This window comes from Mustela lutreola, chromosome X, assembly GCF_030435805.1.
Source record: "Mustela lutreola isolate mMusLut2 chromosome X, mMusLut2.pri, whole genome shotgun sequence".
Taxonomy (NCBI): Eukaryota; Metazoa; Chordata; class Mammalia; order Carnivora; family Mustelidae; genus Mustela; species Mustela lutreola.
Window position 1 is genome coordinate 47,333,871 of NC_081308.1, and position 13,657 is coordinate 47,347,527.

At 34.7% G+C, this 13,657-nt stretch overlaps 1 protein-coding gene across 7 annotated transcripts in view; it reads right to left on the bottom strand.

Moving 5' to 3' along the window:
- WNK3 (WNK lysine deficient protein kinase 3) overlaps positions 1-13,657 on the bottom strand; it is a 157,418-nt gene that overhangs the window by 105,485 nt on the left and 38,276 nt on the right. For all 7 annotated transcript variants that reach the window (XM_059156945.1, XM_059156946.1, XM_059156944.1 and 4 more), the window contains exons 3-5: positions 3,766-3,938; positions 2,448-2,668; positions 1,562-1,719 (exon numbers count right to left, since the gene is read on the bottom strand). In XM_059156945.1, coding sequence (XP_059012928.1) covers positions 1,562-1,719; positions 2,448-2,668; positions 3,766-3,938 — 552 coding nt within the window. The remainder of the gene's footprint in view (positions 1-1,561; positions 1,720-2,447; positions 2,669-3,765; positions 3,939-13,657) is intronic.

A 13,657-nucleotide genomic window follows, 5' to 3' on the forward strand; every position in this document is an offset into this window, starting at 1 on the left:
ACCAAGACTAAAAAGACATTCTAGCCTTACCTCTTTTTCTCAGCTCTTTGTTACAGTCCACACTTAAATTTCCCATATAGTCTAAATGATGGCTTTTTATACTTGGTTTGTTCAAATCAGGATTCAAACAAGGTCCTCATAGTACATGTATGGCTCATACCAAGCTTACAAGAGGCAACTATTACATTTTCAAGAATTTTGCAAGCTGACTGTTAAACATAGTCATTTACAAAATTTAAATTACATAAGCTTATAATTAAATAAATTATATCAACAACCAAGGTAATAAATACTGAAAATATCAGTCAGTCCTTAATTATTTTACTACATTTTACTATTATTTATGCTCTTGAGGTTTATTCTAACCATATGGTGGAAATATCATTTAAGTTCCACTGTGTATACGGTCTCCAAACCTGCATTCAGTGAGGTCACACTGGTGACTTAAACTTAAAAAAAATTTTAAACTTAAAAGTCACTGTGGAAATATTTAACACCAAGGAAATCAGGAAATGCTAAAAATCAGTGTTTTTTCTTTTTCAGAGAATTGGTTGTTGAACATTTACCTGCTCACCACTACTTTAAGTCTCTTGTATTCTTTAACAGTTCCTCCCCCTTTTGCTTTCATGAAATTGATTTGGTGGAGAAACTAAGTCATTTGCCCTACAGAATGGCCCACATTCTGGAATAGTGGCCTTATTTCTAGTCTCCCTATACAATTATCTCTAGAGTCAGACCAACTTAGGGTCAAAATACACCATTATTAGTAGTGTTTGAACTTGGGCAAGTCACAACCTCTGGTTCTCAGTCTCATCATTCATAAATTGAAGATAGTACCATCTTGTAAGGATATAAATATGAAAGTATGCAGTATAAGCATGCATTTTAAAAGGGTACCTATTAATATCAGTTACTTTAAACACTTTGACAGTCTCTTTCTTGGCCTATTCTAGAGCCACCCAACTGGATTATGAAACAGACCTATTCTGAACTATCCTAAGACTTTACTTCTACCTCTCTTATATCCCTTACTCTATTCCTATCCTCTGATGTTTATACCTGTTTGTGAATTTATCCATACTAAAAATGCAAGCTCTTTGTGGGTAGCAAACACTTCTTATTCATCTTTACATTCCTTGAAATTTGTAATGCAACAAAATACTCCTAACAGGGAATCAAATACTATAGCTATTGAATAATATTTTGAACACCCTTTTATAATCAGGCTTTTAGAACCAGAAACCTTCAAAACCGTTTAGTCAATCTTCATTATTCAGCTTTGAAAAAATAATATCCACCTAATAAATGTAAAAGTGATTTACAAACAAGTGGTTATAGATAATATGTCTGTAAATTTACCCAATTTACTAATACAGAGCATTTTATGTGACCCCAATAAAGTATAGGTATATAACATAAATCTAAAGCTTGTTACATTAAAATTATTTTAAATTTAGCACTGTTATATAGCACTAAACCAAAATTAGTTTTAAAATAACTTTACCAACTTCAACATGAAATGTGACAATCTAGGAAGTAAAAAGAATAAAGTTATACCTACACTAGTTACTTTACGGTATATTTGAGCTGCATTCTGGCACTCAGAATAAGGGTACTCTGAAGTAGCCATTTCCAGCATACACATTCCAAAAGCATAGACATCTACAGATTCATCGTAGTGCTCTTCATACATCTCTGGGGCCATAAACTCAGGAGTCCCTACAAAATAACACCATATCCACATCTTTATTAAAAAGAAAAATGTATCCACCAATATCACATTCCCTCTGCCATAAGGATTACCAAAGTTAATTTCTGCTCCCTAAACCAAATTTCTAAATATTTGCAGAATACTTGCTATACCTATATAAAGTACTTCAGGAATTTCCTTAACTTTCTATACTCATGGAGTACAATCTGTAACACTCAAGATTAGGTAACAATTACTAAAATCTGTTTTTTTTTCTTTTTTTGTTAATTTTTAAAACGTTTTTATTTCTATCCTTCCTGTATAAATTTTTCTGAACTAAATTAGTAAATCCTCTTTCTTAAGTCTTCAGAACCTTTTAATGATCTTTAATATATTCCAAAAAAGAAATACACTAGGATGTCTCTGAAATAAGTCAATATGTAATAGATATTTCAAAGCAAATTCACATTCTAGTCCAGGAGTCAGCAAACTTTTCTGTAAAGAAGCAGACAGTAAATATTTCAGAGACAACAGTCTCTGTCACAACTACTCAACTTTGCCACTGTAGTGCAAAAGCACCCACAGACAATACATAAATGAGTGGATATAGCTGTGTTCTCATAAAGTGTTATTTACAAAAATAGGCAATGGGGCCAGATTTGGCTCATGGGTCACAGTTTGCTGATCCCTATTCTAGATATAGACAATTAGCAAAATCTCCCTTTATCCAACCAATAAACTATAAAAGTTTAATCACCTATAACACTCTTAGCAAATGATGTTCGCATTAAGGTGGCTAGGCCTAGATCACCAATCTTCACAGATCCAGTGGGTCCAGTGATGAAAATATTGTCACACTTCAGATCCCGGTGAATAATGGGAGGAGTCCTAGTGTGCAAGAACTGCAACCCCTTTAAAATTTGCCTGCACCAGCTCCTTAAGACCTTTGGTTTCATGACTTTAAATCGTTTTAAGTACCTACACAAAGAAACAGAAGACCACATGTAAACACACATACCTAGTTTATTATATGAGCACTATTAGGGTAAATCATGTAAGCTGGCTGCTATTGTAAATACTATGCTTGCCATCACTGAACTGTTTTTCTATTCTCTGTTATAGAAAAACAATTTTAAATCTAAGGCTTCAGGGGCACCTGGGTGGTTCAGTGGGTTAAGCCTCTCCCTTTAGCTCAGGTCATGATCTCAGGGTCCTGGGATCGAGTTCCGCATCGGGCTGTCTGCTTGGCGGGGAGCCTGCTTCCCCTCTCTCTTTGCCTGTTTCTCGGCCTACTTGTGATCTCTCTCTGTCTCTCTGTTAAATAAATAAAAATCTTTAAAAAAAAAATCTAAGGCTTCATTCTTAGAGAAGATATCCTGCCAAGTTTAGCAGTTTTTAGTATTTTTAATTCAAAACAAGAATCATTCTAATCAGAGTATCCTTTTGTGGAAAGGTAGCACAATTTCAAAAAGAAAGTTCTTCTCTACTTTCTAATAACTGCTTATATAAGGTCACCACAGGGTTTAACTATGTAAAATTTTACTGCAAAGATGCTAGGAAACAGAAATAGGTTTAACTATGTAAAATTTTACTGCAAAGATGCTACGAAACAGAAAAACTATCTCACATTCAATAGTTATAAATAACTGATTACACCATCAAATGAAAAACTGTAGTCAGAAATAAAAGTAAATAAACTATAATTATACAGTCCTGTTCACTAGATATGTGAATGGAGCCATACCCTTGAAATTTCATTATTTTTACAAAATGACATTACTTCTAATTCTAAAATTCTATGTGATCCCACAAATATTCATTTCTCAATACTGTATTTTCTTTTTTGTTTTTAATACTGTATTTTCTAATGAACTTCATTAACATCCTAAATTTTTCAACCTGCCCTGAAGCACAGTCACTAGATTCAGATGCTACCTATTCTTTAATCAAGTAGTTATTTTAGTATATGTGCTGCCGAAGCGAGCACATCAAGTAGTTATTTTATAAACAACTTTTATGACTCTTGAAAATTATATCCAAGTAAAACTTCATTGGCACTGTCAAAGTCAACTTACGTCTTTAAAGTTCCTGATGTCATAAGTTCAGTCACCAATACAATACATTTCTTTCCTTTTAATATAGATTCCCAGGAATCATAAAATCGAACAATATTAGGATGTTGGAGACCCTTTAACATTTCTGCTTCTTCCTTGAACCTTTGCTGCTCAGCTTTGGTTAATTTCCGATCCTGAAATGGAATAAGAATTTCCAAATTAGGGGTGCCTGGGTGGCTAAGTGGGTTAAAGGCTAGGCCTTCAGCTCAGGTCATGATCCCGGGGTCCTGGTTTGGGTCCTGCAATGGGTTCTCTGCTTGCTGGGGAGCCTGCTTCCTTCTCTCTCTCTCTCTCTGCCTGCCTCTCTGCCTACTTGTGTGCGCTGTCAAATAAGTAAATAAAATCTTTTTTAAAAAAAGAATTTCCAAATTAGAGTCTAGAAATTCTCATGCACATGTGTAACATCACTCAAATGTGCCTTATTTTGTTGTTTTCATTTATGTATGTATTTATCTTCACCTATCAATTTTTTTCTCAGGACCTATATAATCACTGATATATTTTATTAGGTGGATACTATGACTCCTCCCATTCAACAGTGCTGCAGCACTGTTCATAACTATGGCAATGGGGCCAGAGTTCATAACTATGTTATAGTTCATAGTTCATAACTATGTTATAAATCCACCTACAAAATCATTACCTTAAAAATCAATACCTCATATGATAACTAAACTTTCTGTGATAATCAATTCATAATATATACAAATATCAAATCATTATGCTATACACCTTAAACTTATACAGTGTTATATGTCAATTATATCTCAATAAAACTGGAAAAATACAATTTCCTTTGCTGGCACTTTGGAGAACAGTGTGGAGATTCCTCAAGAAATTAAAAATAGAGCTTCCCTATGACCCTGCAATTGCACTCTTGGGTATTTACCCCAAAGATACAGATGTCGTGAAAAGAAGGGCCATCTGTACTTCAATGTTTATAGCAGCAATGGCCATGGTCACCAAACTGTGGAAAGAACCAAGATGCCCTTCAACGGACAAATGGATAAGGAAGATGTGGTCCATATACACTATGGAGTATTATGCCTCCATCAGAAAGGATGAATACCCAACTTTTGTAGCAACATGGATGGGACTGGAAGAGATTATGCTGAGTGAAATAAGTCAAGCAGAGAGAGTCAATTATCATAGGGTTTCACTTATTTGTGGAGCATAGCATATAGAATGGAGGACAAGGGGAAATGGAGGAGAAAGGAGTTGAGGGAAATTGGAAGGGGAGGTGAACCATGAGAGACTATGGACTCTGAAAAACAATCTGAGGGTTTTGAAGGGGCGGAAGGTGGGAGGTTGGGGGAACCAGGTGGTGGGTATTAGAGAGGGTACGGATTGCATGGAGCACTGGGTGTGGTGCAAAAACAATACTGTTACGCTGAAAAAAAATAAATTTTTTTAAAAATTTCCTTTGCTGGAAAAGAAAAACAAGGTATCAAAATGAAAAAACATAATAATCAAAACAAATAGAAGTTTCCATAAATCTGAAATTTCCACATCTATAGGATCTACAATGTCAGGATAGGAATAATCAAAATGTTAGACATTAGGCATTTATTCTGGTTAAACTTCTGAATTGCCAACATACTTCCAGACAGAAATACAAGATTACCATCCAGTAAAATACCTTCAAACAGGAACTGGACCTCTAATCTGCTACATTAAATTCTAGAAGTCAAAGGAGCAACATTTACAGAATTCTGAGGGAAGACTGTAACCCCAAAACTCTGAACCCAGACAAGCTACCAACCAAATTTATAAGGGAAAAAGAAACACATCTTCATGAAAACAAGGACCCAAAGTTTACCATACCGTACACCCTTTCTGAAACTATTACTCAAAGAATTTCAGTAAAAATCTAGCCAGATAACATCATTAGAAAAGGAAAGTATGACATACAATAAATAGCATGAAATTTCCAATAATGCTTAGTCAAGGCTAAGTAATCATGGTTAATGTGGTTATTAAAACTGAAGGAATTTTCTAGATAATAATTTCAATAGAAGATATGTAATGTAAAAAGAAATTCTGCAATTAAGACTCTAGATGATCACTGGGTGTTATATGTAAGTGATGAATCACTAAATTCTATACCTGAAACTAATATTACACTGTATGTTACATAACTAGAATTTAAATAAAAATTTGAAACTATAAAAAAATAAATTAAATTTTTAAAAAACAGAAAAAGAAGAATAAAAATTTTTGTCTTCTGAAAGTGAGAGCAGGAAAGGAAGGAGAGAACTATTTTAAGTTTTGATTTTGACAGAGAAATAATCAAGTAGCCTAGTTAAAAATTTAAGTATAATTTTCATTTCAAGATGACTGACAACATATTAAATTAATTCCCTTCTCTTCCTAAATATCACCAAAATGACAAAAGAAATACATAAGCAAATCCACAGTAGTATCGGAAATATGAGAAGGGTTAAATTTTTTTTTCTGGTTGCAGTTTTACATTTTTTTTTATTATTTTTTATTTTTTATAAACATATATTTTTATCCCCCGGGGTACAGGTCTGTGAATCGCCAGGTTTACACACTTCACAGCACTCACCATAGCACATATCCTCCCCAATGTCCATAACCCCACCCCCTTCTCCCAACCCCCCTCCCCCCAGCAACCCTCAGTTTGTTTTGTGAGATTAAGAGTCACTTATGAAATAAAAAATAAAAAATTTAAAAAAAAAAGAGTCACTTATGGTTTGTCTCCCTCCCAATCCCATCTTGTTTCATTTATGGAAATATGAGAAGGGTTAAATTTTTTAAAGATAAATAATAAAAGCATTGATAGAATATACTTTTATGAAACTCAAGAGAGTAGAAGAAATGGTAACTTGATAGACACAAAAGACTTCCATTAAAGAGGTTGTTTTATTTTTTTTGAAAAAAATAAGCTACTGGGATTTCATCAAATCTCCACAGCAAAGGAAACAATCAACAAAACTAAAATGCAACCTACAGAATGGGAGAAGATATTTGCAAATGACATATGTGATAAACCACATAAAGAGCTTATAAAACTCAACATCCAAAAAAACAAGTAATCCAGTTAAAAACTGGGCAGAAGACATAAGTAGACATTTATCCAAGGAAGACATAGAGATGGCCAAGAGACACAAGATGTTCAACATCACAAATCATCAGGGAAATACAAATCCAAATTACAATGAGGTATAACACCTGTCAGAATGGCTAAAATCAACAGCTCAGAAAACAACAGGCATTGGTGAGGATGTGGAGAAAGGGGAACCCTCTTGCACTGTTGATGCAAATACAAACTGGTGAAGCAACTCTGGAAAACAGTACGGAGATTCCTCAGAAAGTTAAAACTAGGACTCCCCTATGATCAGCAATTACACTACTAGGTATTTACCTAAAGCATCCAAAAATACTAAATAAAAGGAATACATGCACCCTCATGTTTATAGCACATTATCTACAGTAGCCAAATTATGGAAACAGTCCCAGTGTCCATCAACTGATGAATGGGTAAGGAAGATGTAGTGTGTATATATGTATACATACACACACACACACACACACACACACACAATGGAATATTATTCAGCCATAAAAAGAATGAAATCTTGCCATTTGCCACAACATACATGGAGCTAGAGAGTATTATGCTAAGAGAAATAAGTCAGAGAAAAACAAATAACATGATTTCGCTCATATATGGAATTTAAGAAACAAACAAATGAGCAAAGGGAAAAAAGAGAGAGAGAGAGGCAAACCAAGAAACAGGCTCTTAACTATAGAGAACAAACTGATAGTTTATCAGAGGGGAGCTGGGTGGGGGGATGGGTTAAATAGGTGATGGGGATTAAGGAGGGCACTGGTTATGATGAGCACCTTGTGTTACATGGAAGTGCTGAATCACTATACTGCATACCAATAATATTATACTGTATGTTAAGTAACTGGAATATAAAGAAAAACTTTAAGGGGCTCCTGGCCAGCTCAATCAGAAGAACATAAGACACTTGATCTTGGGGTCATGAGTTTGGGGCCCATGTTGGGTGTAGAGATTACTAATATGTATTTTTTAAAAGAGGAAAAAAGGGAAAACTTTTAAAAAGAGGTTTTTTTTTAAAGACTTCATGATAACCCTAATAAAGCAGCACATCAGGGCTGTGGCAATTTCATTTTTGGTTACTTTATTCACATTATTCCTTGTTGTGTGTATGGAAATATATAAAGGGATATTCAGTGCAGCATGGATTGGAATTGTGAAAAATTAGAAACAACTAAAATGTCAGTAATAAAGTTTATTATATGCCAGGTACTGCTCTAAATTTTTTAATATATTGATACATTTAGTCCTACAACAATCCTTTAAGATAGGCATTACTACTGTCATCTTCATTTTGCAAATGAAGAAACTGAGGTTAAGATGGTTAGGTAACCTGCCCAGGATCAAATGGGCTAAATGTGGGTTATAGCCAAATAACAAGTTAAAAGAATGAGGGAGATCTATGTATACTAATGTGGATAGGTCTCTAAGACATTCTGCTGAGAAAAAAAAAAAGCACTTGGAAAAAATTACAAGATGGTAATTTGTACATAAAAAAACCCATCCTCAACAATGCTTTATTTTCTATTACATACTTAAATGCATAGATATAGGATGAGACAGATACACAAATGAGTAGCTGCAATTATATTTGGAAGGGAGAAGACTGGCATGTGAGTCTTTTCTCACATGATGACTAACTATATGGTACACCTCATAGTCACTCACCAGTATCTCTTACTTTACTGAATATCTTTTATGGGACTATCTGAAGCTTAGTCTCCTAAGACTTTTTATATTTAACTTTCTCATCTATCTGGAGTTTCCTGTACATGCAGTCTTTTTATCTCAATGGTTAATTGGTTGTGCTAGCACCACTTTAACTACTCTTTTCTCACTGACTTGAGGAAAATGTTTGTTGTATATTGTCTCTAGCTATACTGGATTCTGCTTCTTTTCACTAATCTGTCCATTCCTATGATAGTGGCTTTCAGTATGTATAATGCCTGATAAGACAAATCACTTCCCTATTCATTATTTTCTTGGCTTTCTCATCTCTTTATGTTCCATATAAACATTAAGATCACTTTTCCAATTAAAACAAAAGAATCACTTGGAATATAATTGGACTTATAGCAAATATACAGACATTAATTTGGAGAAAACTGTAACTAGGAAGCCATCTAAGAAGATGGTGTGTATCTTTCCATTTGTCCAGAGTTCCAGTAAGGTTCTTTGGGGGGAGAGGGAGAGCAAGGAGAAAAACCTGTTACTCTTTTAGCTTATTTTTTCCCTGAACCACATATTTAATTTTAATTTATTTGAAAATCACTTAGTAAAACAGATTCTTTCTGATGTATAATTCCTTAAATTTCGACAAATGCATAAAGTGTATAACCACTGCCACAATTACACACAGAACAATTCCATTGATTCCACCCTCTCCCCACCGACACACACAAATTCCTTTGCGCCATCCTTTTCTAGTCAAACCCTCTTCGTACTCTTAAATTCCAGAAACTACTCATCTATTTATTATTCCTATAATTTTGCCTTTTCTGGAAAGTCCTATAAATGGGAAGAAAGTATACACAGACTTTTGAGTCTGGCATCTTTTACTTAGCACAATGTCCTTTAGATTGATCCATATATTGTTCTATCAATAGTCTGTTGCTTTTAATTGTTGAATAGTATTCCACCTATGAATGTACCACAATATGTTTATCCATTCCCAGATGAAAAACATTTGGGTACTTTCCAGTTTGGGGCAATTACAAATAAAACTACTATAAACATTCATGTACAACTGTTTGCATGAATATAGGTTTCCTTGGATAAATGTCTCAACTGGGATTGAAGGGTCATATGGTATGTTTAACTCTGTAAGAAACTGAGAGTGCCAGAATGGTTCTACCATTTTGTATTCTCACCAACAATGTATTAGAGTTTCTCCACATTATCCTCACTAGCAGTTGGTCCTGTCAGGATTTTGTTTCATTTGGTTGGGTTTTAGCCATTCCAATAGGTATACTGGGGTATCAGATTATGGTTTTAATTTTCATTTCCTTAATGATTACTGAGGGTGTGCATCTTTTTTTGCACTTACTTGCTATACATCTATCTTCTTTGCTGAAATGTCTGTTCCAATCTTTAATCCATTTTTAATTAGGTTGTTTTATCTTATTGTTGAGTTTTGAGAGTTCTTTATAGATTCTGGATGCAAGTCCTTTGTCACGTATGAGATTTGAAAATATTCTCTGCCACTCTGTGGATTATCTTCTCATTTTCTTAACAGTGTCGTTCATAACACAAAATATTTTAAGTTTGTTGAACTCCAATTTATTGATTTTCTACTTTTATAGATCATGTTTTCATTGTTATATCCAAGAACTCTTTGCCTAACCAAAAGTGGAAAAGATTTTCTCAGGTTTTCTGCTAGAGGTTTTACAGTTTTATGTTTTACATTTTTAGGTCTATGATCTATTCTGAGTTAAATGTTGTATAACATGTGAAAATTAGGTGGAGGTTCATTTTTTTTTTAGTATGCATGTATAATTACTCAAGCACCTTTTGTTGAAAAGACCATCCATTCTATGCTGAATTGCTATTCTATCTTTTTCAAAAACCACTTGACCAGGGAGCAGCTGTGTGGTTCAGCTGGTTAAGCATCTGCCTTCAGCTTAGGTCATTATCCCGGGGGTTCTGAGATCAAGCCCTACATTGGGCTCCCCATTCAGTGGGGAGTCTGTTTCTCCCTCTCCCGCTCCCCACTTGTGGCTCGCTCTCTCAAATAAATAAATAAAATCTTCCAAAAAAATAAAATACAAAATAAAATAAAAATCACTTGACCATATCTGTTTGGGTCTATTTCCAAATTCTATTCTGTCCCACTTATCTATGTGTCTACTTTTTGCCAATACCAAACATGTCTTAATTACTGTAACCTTGGAGTAAGTCTGAAAAATCACTTAACAGGAATTCATTAAACTTCTTTATCAAAATTGTTTTAGGGGTGCATGCATGGCTCAGTGGGTTAAAGCCTCTGCCTTCCGCTCAGGTCATGATCCCAGGGTCCTGGGGTCAAGCCCCGCATTGGGCTCTCTGCTTAGTGGGGAGCCTGCTTCCTCCTCTCTCTCTGCCTGCCTCTCTGCCTGCTTGTGATCTCTGTCAAATAAATAAATAAAATCTTTTAAAAAATTGTTTCAGCTATTCCAGTTCCTTGCCTTTCCATATTAATTGGATTAATCAAATTAAAATCAGCTTGTCAACAACTACAAATATTCCCACTGGGATTTTGATGTAATTGTCTTGAATTTGTAGGTCATATGGAGAAAACTGACATCTTAATATTAAGTCTTCCAATCAACCAATCCATTTATTTGGATCTTCTTTGATTTTACTTTTTTTTTGGTTTTCAGCATACCGATAATGCACATACTTTATATACACTTAAGTATTTTTCTGGTGCTACTGTAAATAGTATTTTTTAAAAATAACAATTTCATGGTAGCATTTCTATACACTAATAATAAAGTAGTAGAAAGAGTAATTAAGAATTCCATTTACAATTGCACCAAAAAGAATAAAATACCCAGGAATAAACTTGACCAAGGAGGTGAAAGATCTTATACACTGAAAACTATAAAACATTGATAAAAGAAATTGAAGATGACACAAAAACATGGAAAAATATTCCATGCTCACAGATTGGAAGAATTACTATTGTTAAAATGCTCATACAACCCAAATGATCTACATATTCAATGCAATCTCCATCAAAATACCATCAACATTTTTCACAGAACAAGAGCAAAAAAACCCTAAAATTTTTTATGGAACCATAAAAGACCCCAAATGGCCAAAGAAATCTTAAGAAAGAAAAATAAAGCTGGGAGTATCATGATTTCAGATTTCAAGACGTACTACAAAACTGTAGTAATCAAAACAGTATAGCACTGGCATAAAAACAGACACATAGGTCAACAGAAAAGCACAGAGAACTCAGAAATAAAACCACACTTCTATAGTCAATTAATCTATAACGAAGGAGGCAAGAATATACAATGAGAAAAAGACAGTCTCTTCAATAAATGGTCTGGGAAAACTGGACAGCTACATGCAAAAGAGTGAAAACAAACTTTTCTTATACCATACACGAAAATAAACTCAAAATGGAGTAAGGACCTAAATGTGAAACCTGAAACCATAAAAATCCTAAAAGAGAAGACAGGCAGTAATTCCTTTGACATTGGCTATAGCAACATTTTTCTAGATATGTCTCCTAATGGAAGAGAAACAAAAACAAAAATAAACAATTGGGACAACATCAAAATAAAAAGCTTCTGCACAGCAAAGGAAACCATCAATAAAAAAGTCAATCTACTAAATGGAAGAAGGTATTTGTCAATGTTATATCTAATAAGTGGTTAATATGTGAAATATATAAAGAGTTCATATAACTCAATACCCCCCCAAAAAAAATGAGATTTAAAAAATGGTGAGGGGTGCCTGGGTGGCTCAGTCAGTTAAGCACCCAATTTTTTATTTTAGCTCTGGTCATGATCTCAGGGTCATGAGATCAAGCCTCGTGTCCAGCTTCATACTCAGCAGGGAGTCTGCTTGGGATTCTCTCTCTTCCCCTGCTCTCCTTGTGCTCTCTCTCTAAAATAAATAAACCTTTTAAAAAATGGCTAAAGAATCCAAACCAATATTTTTCCCAAGAAGACATACAGATGGCAACAGACATAAAAATATGCTCAATATTACTCATCATCAGGGAAATGCAAATCAAAATCACACTGAGCTATCACACTGAAAGGTCACACTGAGATGTCAGAATGGCTATAAAATCACACTGAGGGGACGCCTGGGTGGCTCAGTTGGTTAAGCAGCTGCCTTCGGCTCAGGTCATGATCCCAGCGTCCTGGGATCGAGTCCCACATCGGGCTCCTTGCTCCGCAGGGAGCCTGCTTCTCCCTCTGACTCTGCCTTCCACTCTGTCTGCCTGTGCTCACTCTCACTCTCTCTCTCTCTCTTACAAATAAATAAATAAAATCTTTAAAAAAAAATCACACTGAGACGTCAGAATGGCTATAAACAAAGAGACAAGAAATAACAAGTGCTGGTGAGAATGTGGGAAAAAAGAAACCCTTATGTACTGTTAGAAGGAAGGTAAATTGGTGTGGCCACTCTGGAAAACAGTATGGGGGTTCCTTAAAAAACTAATAATAGGGGCGCCTGGGTGGCCGAGTGGGTTGAAGCCTCTGCCTTCAGCTCAGGTCATGATCCCAGGATCCTAGTGATCGAGCCCCACATCTGGCCCTCTGCTCAGAGGGGAGCCTGCTTCCCTTCCTCTCTCTGCCTACTTGTGATCTCTGAAATAAATAAATAAATAATCTTTAAAAAAAAATAATAATAATAGAAAAAACATATGATCCAATAATTCCCAAATTAAAACATTAATTCAAAACTATATATGCACCCCTATGTTCACTGCAACATTATTTACAACAGCCAAGATATGGAAGCACCTAAGTGTCTATCATTAGAGGAACGGATAAGGAAGATGGGTATATATATTTACATTGGAATATTATGCAGCCATAAAAAGTTAGATAGTGCCACTTGAGACAACATGGATGGACCTGTTTATTTTTTATCAATTTTCCTAAGACATTCACAAAATTGAAAAAAAACATAATGATGTAACAGTTATCAATGCCTTTTATTGTATTCTAATAAAAAGTTTTATTCTCACAGCTTACAACATCCATTGCTTTGTTTTTGTTTTTGCGAGTACTTTAACACGCTGAACTTACATTC